This window comes from Semicossyphus pulcher, unplaced genomic scaffold (genome assembly GCF_022749685.1).
Source record: "Semicossyphus pulcher isolate SPU_LCO1_2020_fin unplaced genomic scaffold, fSemPul1.0.p SCAF_16, whole genome shotgun sequence".
Classification (NCBI taxonomy): domain Eukaryota; kingdom Metazoa; phylum Chordata; class Actinopteri; order Labriformes; family Labridae; genus Semicossyphus; species Semicossyphus pulcher.
Genome location: NW_027211670.1, coordinates 6,505,875 through 6,524,590, shown reverse-complemented (window position 1 = coordinate 6,524,590; position 18,716 = coordinate 6,505,875). Strand labels below are relative to the sequence as shown.

The following is an 18,716-nucleotide window of genomic DNA, read 5'->3' as shown; positions in this document are numbered from 1 at the left end:
TGTAGACATCTATGTGCTACAAGACATATCAGGGACAACATGAGCAGTCATCTCCATGGCTGGGCCTGTCTACTTTTAAACTGCAGTGTACCAAGGACAGGCTGAACAACACGTCTTCAGATTGGCAGGTTTGAGACGTCACAAACCTAAGGAGCCAATCCCGTTAATGGACGGGGCGACGCCATGCATATCATTATGTGCAACCTATGGCAACCACTTTGTGATGCGCGAGCCAGCTGTGACCGTCATCGTCATTTTTGCAAACTCACTACTGACTACTAACTTTAATTACTACATTTCAAGCTAGCTAAGTTTCAACAAGTTGCCACTAAACGATGGCATAGTGGGCGGGGCCTATGCAGATTTGGGGATTTTTAACGAGGGAGGAGGAGCCTTGGGAGGATTTTTACAAGTTTGAAGAAAAAACATATCAGATACTATTAATTATTTCAAGCAGAGCATTTGTTAGAAAACATAAGACTTTTAAAAGCAGCACGGTAACAGGCTGAGAGTGTGACTAAAAAACTTTTGCGTGCGCTGACCTTTGTCCCGGTGCCGTGAGCTTCGACGTATTCCACCTGCTCAGGTGTTATATTTGCCTCCTCGTACAGAGAACGAACCAGCCTCTCCTGCATCTCACCTGAAGGAAACGTTACACCTGAGGGAACAAGAGGAGAGTGTGAGGAGAGCAAACTGTACTGTAGACTGTACTCTGACACAGCTGATCATTTTACTTTCCCATTTGACTATGCTTAGGTTCTACTAGCTGCAGTGCCCACACGTCACAGCAGGAGTTAGTGTTCCTCCTCACCTTGCTCTTTGTATCCATCTGTGTTGTTGCCAGCATTGACCACTGTGGCGTAGACTCTTTTAGCCGCCGACCGCTTTGTGAGCAGCACGACCACTGCTGCCTCAGAGCGGCAGTATCCATTTCCTGTCCGACAGAAGGATAAATGTTACAAAGGTGCTCCGCCAGGTTTGATCAGGGGACAATGGTGTTCACAGTTGGCTTCATGAGACTTTTTTTTACCTGATGCGTCAAAGGACTTGCAGGTCCCCTCAGGACTGAGCATGCCCAGTTTCATGAACTGCACAGAGGTGTTTGGCTTGAGCAGCAGGTTGACTCCGCCCACCAGGGCAGCGTCACACAGGCCCCGGCGGATGGCGTGAAAGGCATTTTCTAAAGCCAGCATGCCGGAGGAGCAGGCTGTGTCGATAGCCGTGCTGGGGCCTGCAGGAGGAGATTAAAGTTAGAAACCAGATCGGCAGAAAAGTGAGCTCAGGGAGGACCAGCAGTCACTTTATACTTTACATTCACTTCAACTAGTAAGCACCCACAGGACAAAAGGTAAATGATAGACACTCTTACTGATGTGTGTGCTAATTTTAGTGTAATGCTGTTCATCAAAATTACAGAATAATTGTGCATTAAAACGAATCAATAAAAAGCTGCTGTACCGGTTTTAAAACAGCAAAGTAAAGCTGCTAGTATCAAACGAACAGACAAAGCATGATGCACGTGTGGCAGCTGTGTGTGTGTTCGTACCGCTGAAGTCAAAGAAGTAGGAGAGTCTGTTGGCCAACATGCCGCGCTGGCAGCCGGTCATGCTGTAGCCCAGCAGCTCCTCTGGGTCTCTGCTGAATGCCTCACTGGCCTCCGAGCCACTCGCCCCGACGTAGACTCCCGTCTTACTGCCACGCAGCTCGGTCGGGTTCAGTCCTGCAACACAGGACTCGGTGTTTTATCAGACAGCCTCAGATCACGAGATATTTGATAATAAACAACTGAATTTTATTACGTTACTGTTCTCCACTGCTCTGCAATGTGTCCTTACCTCCATCTAAGATGGCCTCGTAGGCGACCTCCAGCAATATGCGGAGCTGGGGGTCCATGGTGTTGGCCTGTTTGGCGTGGACTCCGAAGAAAGATGCATCAAATTTGGTGATGTCCTTTAATTTACCATTCCTCTTTGGAAGACCGTGCAGACCTGGACATAAGGAAAAATAGAGAAAACGAATTTTCACACAAGCAGTGGTGCGTGCGCATTGCACGTCTCAACAGGTAAGATGGAGCCAAACATCTTAGGAGTCTAAATTACCCGTTTCCCCTGCTTTTATCTTATTGCTAAGCTCAGCTAACCACCATGTGACTCCGTACTTACGTATTTTCCTATATGTTTCCTTCTCTCATCTGACTCTCTTTTAAAAGAGCTGTGGAATAATGAATGAGATCCTGTACAATGAACCTTAAGTCATCAAAAATAATGTCCAACTGATTAAGGCTAAATCTGATATTTGTAACTTGCACCAAACTGGTTCAAACCACTAGGGCGGTGGTGATCGCTGAGCCGGCACACTGTGTATGGATGGGATTACCTTTAGTACTACATAACTGGCTTGCCCTGATTTGTTTCTCATAAAGATGCAACTATGCGAGGACTCCCTCAGTGCGTGAACGCCTTAGTGCTCTCTTTGTTTCCCTGTCTCTCATGGTGCCTGCTGTGTGGTCTCAGCAGTGCTAGCCGGCTCCGTGAGAGCCATTCAGCACATTTAGAGTGAGAGTGCGAGATGTTTGCCAGGCAATGAGGGAGGGGTCTTTTATCCAAAGAGATTAAAAAACTGAACAGGATATCATTTGAAAGAGAGGACTTTATCTCATCTTAAAAATATATTTTTACCTTTGTTTTTACCAGCACCTGGTTGATATGCATACCGCCAAACGGTGGCTGTAGCGCATCTGAAAGCTGTTTGCTAACCGCCATTACATAACAAAAGAAGAAGAAAGCACGAGTGCCAGTAAAACGGGTGTTGCGCTGTGAGATTCACAGCCGGAGAAAACTGCAGAGATTTCTGCAGCCGTCAAAGAGTTCTGTGTGGAATCCTTCGAAAAAATTGACTAAAATGAGGTCAAGTGCAAACTTTGAAAGGTGAAACTAGCATATCATAAGTGTACAACAATAATGCATAGTATGACTCCTCTCACTGTAAGAGAAAAGATCCAGGTCTCTGGTTCAACAGGGAAGATTTTTATTATACCCTGTGTTTTAGAGGAGTTTTTACAGTACAGACTTTGACATGAAAATAAAACCAACAGTGTTGTAAAAAAGTAAATCAGTCTCTCTCTCCTTATGTCAGCGTGTCTGCGTGAACTGGAGCGTAGTCAGGGGTTAGCAATTGCTATCTTACAAGCTAATGCTAGCCCTAGCTTGGCAGGCAAGGTGCAACTTTAATAAGACAGAAAGTTACAAAAAAAATTATGCTGTGTTGAAAAAACTTCAAACTAGCGATTAAACCAATAATTGAATGTTATCTGAGGTAATAAACCAAGTTAGAAGTAGGCACGTTTTCTGGTAGACCTCCTTTTGAAACCAGTGCAGTCGCCCCCGATGGCCATTAGAAAGAATGCAGCTTTAAAGCTGTTGAACGCTGAATCAGATTCGGGGGTTTATTGCCAAGTAGGTCTGCACATACAAGGAATTTGTTTCGGTGATTTGGGTGCAGAACAGTTAACACAGAACTAGAATTAAAATAAGTTAAAAAACTTAAATTGAATAAGATAAAAATTGGCAATAGGAATAAAAATATATTTGGCTTCACTTTTTAAAACACATACAGCCTGTGGTTCAAACCCAGTTTAGCAGCATCTAACAAAGATCTGAATGGAGCTCGTCCAGAGGTGAGTCACCCAGAAAAGTTGAACCATGTTAAACTTTTGCTGCAACACAAAGCAGCGACATCCAGCAAAGAGCTGCACTGATCCATCAAATAAATACAGGAGCACGTTCCTGGTTGATACTTTGTAACTGGAGAATTTACCTGCTGTTTACCTACATTTCCACACCGCACTGTCTACTGATTTCTCTCGTCGGCAATCTAGTGACTAAATTCCTTTTGCTATTTCTGCACAGAGCCTGTCAGAGTTTATTTTATTTAACACTTAAACAAACTCTCTGTACTGATGAACATGTGCAGCTGCAGCTGCAGCTGCAGCAGCAGCGCTGGTTTAGCTCAGTTGGTGGAGCGCATTTGCAGCTGCAGACAAACAAGCTCAGGTCAAATCATAAACTACATCACAGAGATAATATATGTTTGACCTGCTATGATAACAGAATGGTTTTATCTTATCAATGAGACTGATAAGAGGCCTTCACGACTGGCAGTTATGTTATTGATTAGACAACAAAGTCTCTATAAGTGGAGATACTGCACAGAAGCACTCGATAGATGGGTTTCTCTTTGTATTTAGCAGTTTAATTATGCACTATGATGTTGCAGTGAAGTTGACCTCTGACTTTTTGGGTAGAAATTGTGTCATAATAAGGATGAGTTCTTGAGTTGTGGCCATAAACATAGTATGAGAGAGATCCCAGTGACCTTTAACACTTGACCCACCAAAATGTGATGTTTATTCTCAAATCTAAGTGTACGTTTGTGCAAAATTAGGAGATATTCCCTCCAGGTTTTCCTTAGATGTTGTGTTTGCAAGGATGCAACTGTCAGAGTATGGAAAGATGGAAAACCTAACAACATTTAGCTTCTGACTGTTGCTGTTGCTGCAGCAGAGGCATAAAAAAAAAAGCATCCCATCATACACTGGGGGATACACTTTTCATACACTTTTCATACACTGACGAGCCATGCCAAGGAAATGTTTGTGGAGAGTATTTTAACTTTTATTTCCAATCAGTTCATCAAATCCTGAACCAATCAATCATATCCAGCTTCATGAGGACTCTCACCTGCAGTCCACCGCCGGTCGTCCTCCGTCACCATGTCCACACCGTTCATGAGGTTTTCCCAGAATTCCTCCAGGTTGTCGGACTCGGGCAAACGACCCGATATCCCTGCTATGACTATCTCCTCCATGCTGATTCACTGTGAACAAAGAGAGAGAGAGAATTGTTAACGTAAGAGTGGTACACATTTTATTATTATTCATTATAAAATCATGCCAGTCAGTGCCAACTAACATTTCATTTTAACTGGGGAGTTAATAAAATCATCAGAAAGCAAAAAGCCATGTGATGAGAAATCTTTCGCACTACTCGTGAGTGTTAAACAAATGCAATTCTTATTAATAGTAAAATAGAAAACAAGGGCAGTCACTGCAAAGGGAAAAGTGTGAGATTACTGAGAAAAAGCAGAAGGATTGATTTAACTTTCAAAGGAAGTAAGCTTTGAATGTTGGTGTGAGAATGTAGGTTGCAGAGAAGTTTCAGCAGTGGTGGGCCTGAGACAATGAATTACAAATGTTTATGACAGTCGGACTGCATGCGGAGGACACGGATGAACCCCTTCAACAAGTCATGTAGGTGTCACATTTGTCACATATGACGCATCAAACTTGTGGAGTTTCGCTTGAATTGTTTTCTGCTGTTTCAGGCAAATCAATTGTTGTCTGATGTGCGTTCCCGGGAAGGCCAGATGGAACTGTGTGAAGAAAAGTGGACAGAACCACTGAAACAAAGAGTTGCTGCTGTCTCTCATCCATAGACTGACAGCTCCCTAAAAGTGAAGCCAAAATCTCTCTATCGCCCCCTGCTGACTGGCTGCAGAATAGGTCATAAAGCCCGCCTCCTCCATGTTAACAGATGGACATGAGTCAAACTATAAAATCAAAATACACTGCAAATACATTTTTGTCAAACATGGTTTCTGTCATTATAGTTATTTCTAATCCTGCTGATTTATGTGGAAGATATGTGGAAGTTTATTTTTAATTAGTTATTTGATTCTATAAAAAGGATGATTGACAGCTCTGTTGACCAATACAACTCCTGCAGACGATCTGTTCTGTGTTAGCCGAGTGTAGGATGAACGGTGAGAGGAAACGTAACAAAAACAATCACTACAGTCATTGAAGTTTCCATTTCTTGTTTAGCGGAAGTGGCTAAAGCGGTGCCCCCCGCCGATCGCTACTGCACAGACTCTGGCTCCAAATTACATCACTATCGCAGGATGGCAGCGCCTATCACAGGGGCTATTTTGGCATCAGTTCCATACAATGGGAGCAGATGGAGATGTGTTGTCCTTCTATATACACAGTCATTGGTCTCATGCCATACGTGTAAACAACCTGGTTTAACATTTTTTTTAAGTTTAAACTTGTCTCGTGAAACTCTTAGGCAAACTTATATAAAACAAACGCCCCCCAAGAACACCTCAACACCCCCCTTTTAAAAAATAGCCCCCACCTAAAGTTCTCTGCTGTTGCAGCCGTGCCAGCAGTAAAGGAAAACAAATCTAAAGACTTTTTATTGGAAAACATTTAAAGAGTTAGGTAATAGTAGTTTTCAACTTGTCATGCTGCGAAGTGACCGGCCTGCATGAGCTCATACGACACTACAAACAAAACAGAGTGAAAGACAAAGAGGTGAAAGAACTGAGGACGGCTGGTTCAGTGAATGCAGGCACTGCTGGCTGTCACAATTCTCCCGTGAAACACTGATAATATTGTTCAAACGGTAGAGCCGGTTTATAAGAAAAGACGTGTGTGGAATAGTCCAATTCTTTATAGCACAACCTGAATATTAACGTATGAAAACTGTCCCTGTGCCATTAATGTATGGTATAAATCCACATAAAACACGTTCCCGTATTGAAGCGTATAATTGTGCGAGCATTGACTGGCAGCTTTGGGAATGAGGAGACGCTCAGAGCACGCATGAAAGAGCACTTACAGAAGACAATGTAGTCTGCTGATAGACTGCTCTGTGTACATGAGTGAGCATGGTGTGCTGTATGTATGTGTGTGTGAGAGTGTGTGTCTGTGTGTATGTCTTGGTCTTTGTTCCTTGTTTCTAGGCCAGACCTTTTCGTGTCAGCAGGGCCAAGCTTGTCGACCAATCGGCTCTCAGCTCGGACAGAGCTACTGTAAACAAAAGCATGTCACCACCTCGATGTAGAGCAGACAGATGCCTCCCCCCATAGCATACTGCCCACACGGTCGAGTGAACTTCCTGATGCTGTCGTTCCCAAATAGATATGGAAAGTAAGATCCAATATTTCTTTGATCTTTATGGTGATAAGAATTCTTAAATCAGTGCTGTTTTGTTTATTTGAGCCGTTTCATTACACACACAGCAAGCAGAAGCAGCATCGTGACAGGCTGAAATCTTTACAAAACAAGTCTCAAAAGAGCCGTCAGTGTTTATTGTTCACAAGGTTTTTAACAGCAGCCAAATGATCAGACCAGCTGTTTAACAGACCAGGTGATTAAACTTTTAAAATACTTAATAAAGGAGTGTCACGTTAAAAATAAGTGTTTCGCCGGTTTAGCTCAGCGGTTGAATCGGCGACCATGTGCAGAGGCCATAGTCCTTGATACGGCGGCCCCACATTCAACTCCCGCCCTTGGCCCTTTGCCGTGTGTCATCCCCACTCTCTCTTCCCCCATTTCCTTCACTATCCACTGTCCTCTCTCTGAAAATAAAGACATAAAAAGCCAAAGAAAAAAATTAGTGTTTCTCCTTAGCTCTCCTACGCGGCCACAGTGTGGAGACAGCTAGCAGACCTTTCATTAACTTCAACATACTTGACGAAACATTGACATTTTTGTCAACAATTTCCTCGTCTTTTTAGGATAAAGGGAGTTCACTTTCATCGTGCCCTCGATTCCACTCATCTTTATCACTCATTTACAGAAGAAATCCACTTTCTTTGCAGTGGGAAGTGGGCGTGTACTCCGGCGTGTACTTCACATACAAACAAAAAAACTGCAGACTCACTGGTGGTTGTCGCTGCGATTTATCGCATGGCCCGAGGCTTGAGGTACTACAGCACTGTCTTCACTTTTAAGAATGTGTCGCTCTGTCCCCTTGTGATTTACACTCTATGGTTTAGTTTGCATATCCACATCTGTTCGAGCTTCAACCAGGGCCTTAAGTAAGGTGTTGCTCAACTTCAAAGTAACTTCAAACTCATCAAACCCTCTGTGGGTCTCGACACACTATCATTAACAAGGATATAAGAGCATGTTCTGCAGGCAAATATAAGAAATATATTGGACGACTTGTAAGCTAATAACAGGACATACTGGTATAACTGGGATAGGCTAAAATCGTGTCGACAATCTATTGTGCACGCCTCATAATAACTACGTTAAATTTGTTACCAAAATTGTTGCAGATTAATTTTATGAAAGTTAAATGAATAACTAATGAATCAATTTTCTGTCTCTGTTTTGGACTTTCACTTCAGCACCTCTAGGATAATACCGTAATGCATGTCACTGATTTTATACTATTAAAGAATTTGAACAAAGCTTAGCTTACACAGCTCAGTTTCAAACAGTGCCGCAAAATTATGTCAAATGAGGGCTTAAACGTTTGTACTCTGTCATTTCTTTGATGTAAATGGAACATGTCCTGGCCATGTGATTCAGACTGTGAGCGTGGTAGAAAAAGGACAGTCAGAGTACGACAGGCTGTCCTCAGCCTTTCACACGCTCAGCAGCAGGAGGGATTTGGGCTGCAGGACACACAGGCTGGGATTAGACCTGATGAAGCACCTTCAGTCCAACAGCCAGCCTTACCTGACCCACATGACACACTCTGCACATGACTGCAGGCAAAATGAGACAATCCATGAGTCCTATACTGTAGTAGGCCTACACTCAGCACTCTATAAACATGTCTTAACTTTATATCATTATCAGTAACTGCCTGCACTGACGGCTCACAGAAGGTTCTGGGTTCGAACCTCCCGTCCGGAGGAGGCCTGTGTGGAGTTTACATGTTCTCCCTGTGCATGCAGCTTCTCTCCGGGCATCCTCCAACAGACCAAAGACATGCAAGAGTGGTTAAATTGGTGACTCTAAAATTGCCCGTAGGTGTGCGTGTAAAGGGTTGTCTCAAAGTGTCAGCCCTGTGATTAACTGGTAACTTGTCAAAGGTGTACCCCACCTCTCGCCCAAAGACAGCTGCAATTGCCTCCAGCCCCCCTTCTACCCTCAGAGTATAAGGGGCATAGATGATGGATAACTGCCTGCAGCACTGCTACCCGTAATTACCTGTTAGTGCATTCCCTTTTATCCTAAAATGTGGATGCTCTGCTAGGCAAATCCAGAGGCGCCCCACAACAAGACCTGGCTTGTCACAGCCTGAAGGAGAGAGCCTAAAGGTGGAAACACAGCGACTAGAATGCAAATCTCTATCATGACGATGCAGGAAAATGTGTGATCCTCCTCCTTTGATCACGCCTGTTCCTAGACTGCAATTTTTTCACTAGTTATTTATTGCACTCTATGAAACCACATCCTTCAAATGAGGCTCCATCTAGTACAGAATAATGTTCCTCTGCAAGTTCAAATTGGCCTCAAAAAGAGTGTTTTGCTTCTATGAAATAACCATGTAATTACGATTTAAGTGAAACTATTAGTAGAATATCTTCTTTCTATACATCATGTGCTTTAAAATAGTTATTTGTTTTGTTTCTGTGGTGACCATTTCTTTTTATTTAATTTGTATTACGCAAACCTAATTCTTAAACCACATGTTAAAGCCAGAAAATGACATCTTTATATCATGCTTTATTTTTGTGTTAACTTAAAGTTCTCATGTAATAAAAAAGCACACTGCTAGCCATTTCATGGGAACTCAAAACATGGATATAGCCAAAAGCCACATTCAATTGAGCAGAGGAAACTTTGAGTCCACAATGTGGTTACGATGCATCAATGAGCCTTTCATTGGTTTGGTCCGGGGAAGGCTGGTGCACTCAGTGACCTGCAAGTCCTCATGCTGGGCTAAAAGCCCTTCCAGTAAGCATGGCTTATCATCACTGTCTCACTTCTGTGACAAAAGGCCAGAAGGAGAGCACCCGTGAGCATCTGACATTATGACATCATCAGAATAACAGAATGACAGACTGGCACAGGCATGTTGTTTACTCAATAATCCACTGAAACTAACACACCTCCATCAGGCACTGCAGCTTCAGCCTGATGAGCCTGTTTTACTTTAATTCTACCCGGCAGGTTGTTGCGTCACAGAAATATTGGGATTTTTTTAAGACCGATCAAGTACAGATTCAGAGGGGGAAACTCACTGATTATGCTGCATTCACATGGATTCAGGAGGATGGTAGATAACAAACTGGATACGTTTTAATGAACCAGAGAAGAACTTCTTCTGTCCTTTGAGACGAATTACACAACTGGATGCTAAGTAGCTAACTTACAAAAGGAGAAAACAAAGTTTGATAACAGGGATAACAATGGAAGCGCACTTCTCCTTACACTATTCCTGTTGAAAATGAATGAATTACCTTACGTTTTTGAAGGGAATTTGATTAATTTGAAATTGAATTGTTCTGTTTGTTTTTCTGCTACTGTCCAGAGAAGTTGTATGTCTGCATGAATCCATGTAAATGCAGGACTGTGGCTGATGAAGCAAATTTTTGCCGGGGAATGAAGGTAAAAGTTTTCTAAGTGGATTGTGTGTGTCAATTTTGCACTGATATTACTAAGAGAAGATTATTAGTCATTGCCAACACTGTCTGTTTTGTTGTGATGCTGTGCTACATGTGCTGCAGACAGTGCTGAGAGGATTGTAAACTAGAGAGCATTGTTTTCTGCATTAAATGATCATATAGGTGCGTTGTGGAAATATAAAAGCTGATTATGCAGTCAAGCTCTACTTTAACCGGACAGGTTTCCCTGATGAAGAACCAGAGCATGAGTAGCCTGAAATCAGGGCAAGTGTCAAACACTGAGGGTAACACTAAAACAACTGACACCTGTGCACAAGGACAATCAGGACAGCTTCTGTACTCTGCTTGGATACACCCTTGTCAGACATGTTTATGGACCACATTTTACAGTATTGAGTATTCAGTGGATAGTGGAGTCTATATCAGGTACAGTTATCTGAGTACAGTGAAAGTTAAACTACTGATGATCTAACGTTACACATGGGCTGCAGTGACGAGGCAATACATCGACCTTCAATTTTTGAGTCATGGTTTCTATCCCAGAATACAATGAATGAGAGTTTCAGATGAAGTAACATTATAAAAATCTAAAATATAGGCTTTATTTTTTTATTAAATACACTGATATCGATTGTCTTCATCAAGAGGAAGCGGACATAAAAAGTTAAAATTCATGTGCCGATACACGAAATAACGTCACATTCTATGCTTGCAGTGACGACGTTTAATATGAAATAACTTCACTGCAGCTCCCGTTAAAAACCGTTGGCGAACTTACCGGCTTTGTGTCCCTTTATAATGACGACGTTGATCCACTCGTTGAAACGTTAGCACTTGTTTGGCATGTATTCTCCGGGTTATTTCCGTTAGCTATCTTATCTATGTTGATGTTCCTGTTACTGTAAACGTCTCCGGCTCTGCCGTTTCTCTGTATATAAGGCTAACGTTAGCCTCCGTGCTTCTTTAAATCTTCCTCTGATGAATTTAAATGTCTCACATTCTGCCTGGCCACGCCACATGGGCTGACAGCTTGGCTGGGCCGTGCAGTCCAATGAGAAAAGAGGCAGGGCTCTCGGATCCAGCCACTGATGGAGTAATTCGTTGAACGGCCGCGAGAAAAAAAATTTAATGTAGAGACGAGGTTACTGCAGTTCAAACTGATGCTTCGTTCTCTTCGACAGACACCGTCGCTCCGCCCTGCCGGACTCCACCGGACTGCAGACAGAGCTACATCACATCACAGTCCTGTGAAGATAAGGAAGTGAGGAAAAACGCATTTATAATGCCCTGACATTGATTTGACAGAAGCTTATTGATTCCGTTACCATTTCGTATTGTCTCACTGTCTACATGTGATATAGTTGTTGTATTTTAGTATTATTTTAAATCTATGCTTTAAATATATCTGTATGTGAGGCGCGTGCGCAGTTTAATGTAAATGTTAAGCTTGTGGTCTTGTTTTAAGTGCCTGTCTATTGCTGTGTGTGTACAAATATATGTACACACAGTCATTTATGTGTACACTGAGAGCAATGTTTTGTATGCACGTGTACACATAGCTGGCTAATAAAGCTGATATATCGCATAAGAAAATCTCTAAATTAGTTATGTGATGTTAAATTGATATTTTATTGTATATTTAACCCTCATTATGTTCTAATTTTGGAGGGGGGTGTATTATTAAAATGCAGGGACTCACTGAAACTGAAAGTATATGTGCATGTGTAATCATTTATTTTTTCTGGCGTGCATAGTAAGTTTTAATAGTATTTATTCAGATTTTGTTAAAACAATGACTGTGTGTGTGGGTCTGTGCATGCGTGTCAGTCCTTGAGACCTGTCCAGATGTGCAGCACCCTTACCTCTGCATGAATAGACCAATGATGGAATAGACTGATGGATGGATGGACAGAAGTAGTTACCTTCACATCACTTATGTAACAACAGTTTGTTCGTGGAACATGTTGTACCCAAAACTTAAAGGAGCCTCTTTTGGAGTACATGTAATTTTAAGTCACATGTTGTTATGTCTTCAGGCTTTCTCTGAGGATATATTCGGTGTTGAGTAACACTACCTGTAGAGTTTGAAATTTATGAGGGGAAAACAAATCACTGAATACCAATTTGACAGCTGATATTGTAATTTTTGCAGCTGGAATGAAAACCTTTTCTACATGGATTGTGCAGTAATTTTCCCCTGCTGACTGTGCAAAGGCGCCCAAAATATCTCCTTTTTAAACACATAACTGAGTGCATATTTCTGAGGCTGTGTCCTTTGTGCAGCTGCTCTGATTTCTACCCAAGCCATGCATGCTAATGCTTCTCTCTCTCTCCCACCTTACCCATCACTTTGTTCCTATCTAATAAAGGGGGAAAAGCTTTAAAAAAAAAAAAAATTCTCAATTACAGGACTCTGCAAATTTCTGAGGAACTGGTGGAAAACTGTAATAAAAAAATATTTCAGGAGTTATATTTGATCACTTGGGCCTCCAAAATTAATATGAATAAACTCTGAAACATCCTTTTATCTTCTCCTCCTCTAACAGCATCATGTCAAACTGTCTAACTGTCTAACATTGCATAACTTTACATAGAACCTGAACGTACACAGACCGGCATCGGCACACGTGGGTACACACATACACACTAACTTTTCAAGATGACATGTAATTTGGCCAATCATGGGGCGTGGGCGTGAGGCTCCGTCCAATCACAGCAGAGGAGAGGTCGCTCTTTGGAGATAGGGTGATTAAGAGGCGGGGCCGAGGTGATGACGTAGCCAGGAAAGCTCGTGTGACTTCTTAGGGTTACTGGAGTTCATAATTTAGGTCGGAAGGACCTGTAGCAGCAGCAGCAGCAGCACAATGATAACATGCTTCTAAAGCACACAGTGACCCTGTCATCCACAGGGAAACAGGTGTAGCCCTGCTATATTTAATGGAGATGCTTTACAATTACATGAATGCTCACTAAGCATAAAATATAAGTTAGACATAGTTTGCTTTATGGAAATGTGTTTCATAACCTGCATATGTGCTAAATAACTTCAGTAGGTATATGGATTGTGATCTGCAGCATTATTTCTGTACAAGGAGTTTCACAAAGACATCAGACAAGTTTGACAAGTAAGGAAAAAACATTTTATTAAAATAAATATATATATATAAAAATTAAAGCTTATTGATTATTGCATTTTGGTGATTGTAAAAATATTTGTCTTGGTTGAAAGTACAGAGATGGCATGAGGGGACATGGAGATTTGATGACTGAGTTAATAATAAGAAGACAGCTGCACAGCCATTTTTCTCTGGGGTTTAACTCAGTTTGGGAACTTGGTTAATGGTGTTATAAAATCTGAATCTGACAAATCGTTAAAGTGAAAATCTGTAGGAAAAACTATATATTTTAAAAACCAACAGCTAATGTTAACATCCAACCACCTTCTAGCTAACATTACCCTTTGCTAGGAATTTACGCCTTTCCATTTTTAGCATTTAAAGCTGTTTAACAGTAATTTAAGCAATGAGGTGTTTATAAAGCCTACTAATGTTAGCTCTTGTCCAACATTAGCCAATAAGTTAAAACATCATATCTAATTACCTGTTAGACAACAGCTAAAGTCTGCATTCAGCCACTTGTCTGGTAGTTCTACATGACAATGTAGGAGAGGTTATAGCTTCCCTAATGTTAGCTAGGTAGGAAGTGGTTCAATGCTACGTAATGGGTTATCAAATATGTTGTTTTACCTTTAAATATGTCTCAATGATTCTGATCGATTAAGAAGCAGTAACATGTTTTGTTTACACAAATTGCATCCTACAATTCAGCAGTATGACACCAGAATAGCTCTTAAGAGTGATGTAAAAAAAAAAAAATGCTCGAGCAGTTTTTTCTTCTATTTTAAATGTGGCTGAGATTACCCTGATGACATCACTATGACATCATCAGGATTATTTTCTTAGACTTGACAAAGCTCCTCCACAGCCATAGAGGATTATTAACACCAATACAGATAGATGTCTAATATGTGTGTGGTTCATTCTTTTACATTGTAATTCCTGATCTTGCTGATCCCCCCTGAGGCTCCAGGTCTTAGTCTGGTCTTGTTACTGTTTGATGGAGTTGTTGAGGGATTCCTCCCCTGCTTGGCCTCAGGTGGTGGCTGGCTGTGGATGGGAGCACTCATACCATGCATCATCATCTGGACTCCAGCACCACCAGACGCAGCCGCCTCGGTCCTGCTCAGCTCACCTTCAGCTGCAGACAAGAGAAGTTTCATTTTATTACAGATGACACATTTTGCTTCTGATAATAATGAAAGTTTTCAATGACAGTTGGAGGGAAATTAAGGTTCAGGTTAAGGAACAAGTCATCGATCTTTTAATTTTAAATACTTTAACATCAAAACATGTTTTATTATTACGTGCTGATCTTATTTGATGCATATCAAGTTTTAGATACAGATTTGAAAACATCTCTTCCCCTTGCTCTGTTTGCACGCTGCAGCTGTACAGTATCTCTGCTCTGGTTGAGAAATTGTCTGGAGAGCTAACAGTGACAACATCTACAAATTGGGCAACAACCTTCACTGATCAACCACTGCAGCGATGTTCATACTGTGTGGAGAGGACGTGTAGTTTCTGTCATGTAACGAGGACTTTGCCCACTAGTTTGATGAAGTACTGACATACTTATTAAATCACTGTCATTATAAGCCTGCACTTATGTGACGGCTTCAAGTATTTCAGGATGTGTAAATGGTCTTTTTTATTTTGTAAAGCCAGCCTGTGACATAAGAAATAATGTCTAAATAATATCTCAAATTTGTGTAAGGCTGAGTTGGTCCATGAACTGAGGTCTTTGACCATCAGTGACGAGATCTATGATTTTATGTAAGTTTATGGCTTTAAACACTAGTTAAGTCTTTTTTAATACAGAAAATTATTGTCCCATTTAGATTATTTAATATCTAATGTTTAATGTAGGCTTGTAGTTTTTAGTTTAATATTTAATGTTTAATGCTTGTACATAGAGAGCTAAGGGAGAGAGTCAAATTCCTTGTCCTGTATGTGTACATACCTGGCCAATAAAGCTGATTCTGAGTAAGATACATAATAAAGGAGGGCATGCTTTGGGGCGTGGCTACCGAAGGACAAGTTGCAACCATGGCAGTGAAGTCTTTTTATTTAGGTTAATATATTTTGTTTTGATGCTAGCCAAAATAAGCATCCAAATAGATATCACAATAACCTTGAATTACGGATTGCTAACCAAGCTAGCACTACAGTTAGCTTTTGCTGACCCCTCATGCCTCTAAGAGTCCAACCTCTTGTCCATAAATTGTCACTTCCAAAAACCCAAGATTGTGAGGGCCAACATGCTGAACTTGAGTCTTTAAAACAGTCTACAAACCACTGGTTGTCATCATGCTACTTCTTTTGAACAGTCTATGATTTCTATGTTTCACCTGGATAATCATTAGCATCACTTTACCTTTTACAGAACTTAGCATAACTCAACCAGAACTTCACTGGGAGTCACCACAGTCTGTTTATCCACAAGTTTGCCAAATAGTTTCCATAGTTAGACTTTAGATGTACAGTAACTCACATCATTTGGGGTGTTGCGGCTTGCTGGAGCAGAAAATGAAAGGTTTTCTTCTGTAACCTGCTCACCTTCACTGTCAAAGCATCACTTATACCCCCTCTTATCTAAGCTCTGTGCACTGGACACAGTAAGCACATGCCTCCGTGACATAAGCTTTAAACGTACCCCTCTCTGCAATAACTCTTGACACGCCTGGGCCTGATGTTTAGGGCTTCGGGGTCCGACTAAAGCATGTTCTAAAAGTGGTCTTCTCTAAAATGCAAATGAAGTTACTAGTAGGGAAATTTTGGTGCAGTGGCCCGAAGGAATAATGCGAGTGAGAAAAGAAACATTTGTTTTGAGAGAGGAGCCGTGACGATGAAAGTAATGGAGCTGTGTCAGGATGTGCAAGGGTAAATTGTCCTTGCTAACAGTTTTCAATGAAAGTTGAAGGGAAATTCGGCGCCTGTTACGAAACAAGTCATTGGTCTTTCAATTTTAAATACTTCAACATCAAAATATAATTTCTTATTAAGTGCTGCAAATGAAGTTGAAGTTATAAATACATATTGAACATTTCCAAACATCTCTTTCTCTGTTTGCACGTTGCACCTTATCTAATCTCTGCTGTGTCTTATCTGTAATAATTCTAATGCCAGTCTCATAAGTGTGCCAGGTTTGTCTGTTTCACAATTATGACATGATGGTATGATGCTGATCACTGAGTCTCAGCCTGATCTGGCAGCTGCTCTGGTTGAGAAATTGTCCTCTGGAGAGCCAACAGTGACAACATGAACAACCTTCACTGATCAACCACTGCAGAGCAGTTCAAACTGTGTGGAGAGGTGGGTGAACTGTCCCTAACACAGAAGACTTTGCACACTAGTTTGATGAAATACTGATTGCTGAAATGGTCCTTTTGATTCTACAGCCAGCCTGAGACATGAGAAATAAGCAGCTGATAAGACCCCCGCAGCCTGTGGGAGTCTCAGGACATGATTAAAGAAGAAAAAGGGTTAATTCACTTCTACAGCAGCGCCTTGGTAGTTGAAATGTTGTAGGGCTTACTTTGTGCATCACTTTAAGAGCTGTTTGTCTTTCACCAGGAGACCGCTTTGTCCCCTGTTAAACCAAGGTTGACGTATTGTTTTAGCTCAAACTATGATCTTTTCCTAAACCTCACCCAACTGTGATCGTTTTACAAAACAAAAGTAAATGTTTGGTTTGTTTTAGGCACCAAAGTTACTTGGTAAGGTTTCAGGAAAGTTCTTGGTTTGGGCTGAATGATAATCTATCGGCCTTCTACCATGAAACACATAAACTGTGTCCCACTTCGGGGGTTGCATCCTTCAAAGGCTGTATTTGAAAGCCGTCGAAGGCTGTCCCATTTCAAAGGCTTCTTTAGATGCAGCCGACAAATGTGTCCTTCTTTTCCAGGGCTACAAGGATCTATCCAGTGCATCCTTTGCAGCCCAGTGTATCCCGAGCATTCATTGAACGTCAATTCAAATGCGATGGCGGACTCTTTGGTCCCAATCAGACAGAGCAACTTTTTAGCAGCTTTTTTGTTGCTGTTTTCAATGAGGGGGAAGCTTTTTGAGAGGGAAGCCTTTTGTGCACTGCTTTTGCATTGCTGAGCGCCTCACGTTTTTCCGCTAATTATCTCTCATTGTCCAATCGGAAGAATTATGTGGGGGTGACCATTTGGCATTGGGCCAGCTGGTGGTACTTGCCGTGATCTTTCCTCTTCCTCTGAGGGTCTCATGTACCCACACGGATCTCTGTTTCCCTGTGTTTAATGTATCTGGAACAGCCTCTCACCCTCCATCAAAGCCAGAGAAAGTGCCCTCAGCCTGTCCATTTTTTTAATGCAGATATATTTAATCTACTGAACGCAAAGTTAAATATCTTAGCTAAATAAATGGGAACAGATCTGTCAGTTTACAAAATAACGGTTAGGTTAATGACAGCTAATGATACGGTGGTTGCCTTAACAACAGTAAAAAAAGGCTTCGACAGAAAAGGCAGTGCAGTGCTCCTTGCGTTTTACAGCCTGCAAAACATGCTCTGTTATCGGGACCTTAAACGGCTGAGGAATATACTTTTACATGTAAAATGTTTCGGTTTCAACTCAATCGAATAGCTGCAATACAAATGTAAAAATAACGAAAGGGGCCTTAAAATTTTAAATTGACAATCTTAAGGACTTCAGTTTTGTTCTCCGGGCTGCCACCTTCTGGCAATACACAATAATTGCAGAAGGACACTTCCCAATTTAACCAGACGTCTAAGGTTAGCTCCCTTTGTCACGGTTGTAACTCTTGATTTTCCTCGCTTTCCTTTTTAGACTGTTTGCCTTCATCTGAGCGTCAAATTTGTTTCTTTTTCTTTGGATTTTCACTTATTTTTGAAATTGTATCTGTAGTCATCCAGCTTTTCTTTGTTTTTTCAGCCATAGTAGATTACTGTATACTCGCAGCACTTGCACCGGAAAAGCAGCCGCTTAGCTCCGCCTACCCTCTCTAGCAGACCAACCACTGTTGGCTGATGTCATTAACTGGGCGCCGGTTGTGATTTTTTCCACGAATGTCGCCATTTATTTACATGAAAATCTTCGAGATTATTACTTTAAATTATCTTTAATAAAAGGTTACGTGATGTCAGTTATGACAGGTAGTTAGCCTGCTAGCTACCTGTTG

The 18,716-nt window shown here is 41.4% G+C and overlaps 2 protein-coding genes across 2 annotated transcripts in view; both read right to left on the bottom strand.

The window, feature by feature from the left end:
- Positions 1-11,430, bottom strand: part of fasn (fatty acid synthase) — a 33,369-nt gene extending 21,939 nt beyond the window's left edge. Inside the window, exons 1-7 of the mRNA XM_069664119.1 lie at positions 11,210-11,430; positions 4,740-4,875; positions 1,836-1,988; positions 1,547-1,720; positions 1,031-1,231; positions 812-934; positions 543-658 (exon numbers count right to left, since the gene is read on the bottom strand). Coding sequence (XP_069520220.1) covers positions 543-658; positions 812-934; positions 1,031-1,231; positions 1,547-1,720; positions 1,836-1,988; positions 4,740-4,866 — 894 coding nt within the window. The 5' untranslated portion in view covers positions 4,867-4,875; positions 11,210-11,430. The remainder of the gene's footprint in view (positions 1-542; positions 659-811; positions 935-1,030; positions 1,232-1,546; positions 1,721-1,835; positions 1,989-4,739; positions 4,876-11,209) is intronic.
- A 2,129-nt stretch (positions 11,431-13,559) lies between these two features.
- Positions 13,560-18,716, bottom strand: part of ccdc57 (coiled-coil domain containing 57) — a 31,197-nt gene continuing 26,040 nt past the window's right edge. Inside the window, exon 20 of the mRNA XM_069664716.1 lies at positions 13,560-14,682. Coding sequence (XP_069520817.1) covers positions 14,468-14,682 — 215 coding nt within the window. The 3' untranslated portion in view covers positions 13,560-14,467. The remainder of the gene's footprint in view (positions 14,683-18,716) is intronic.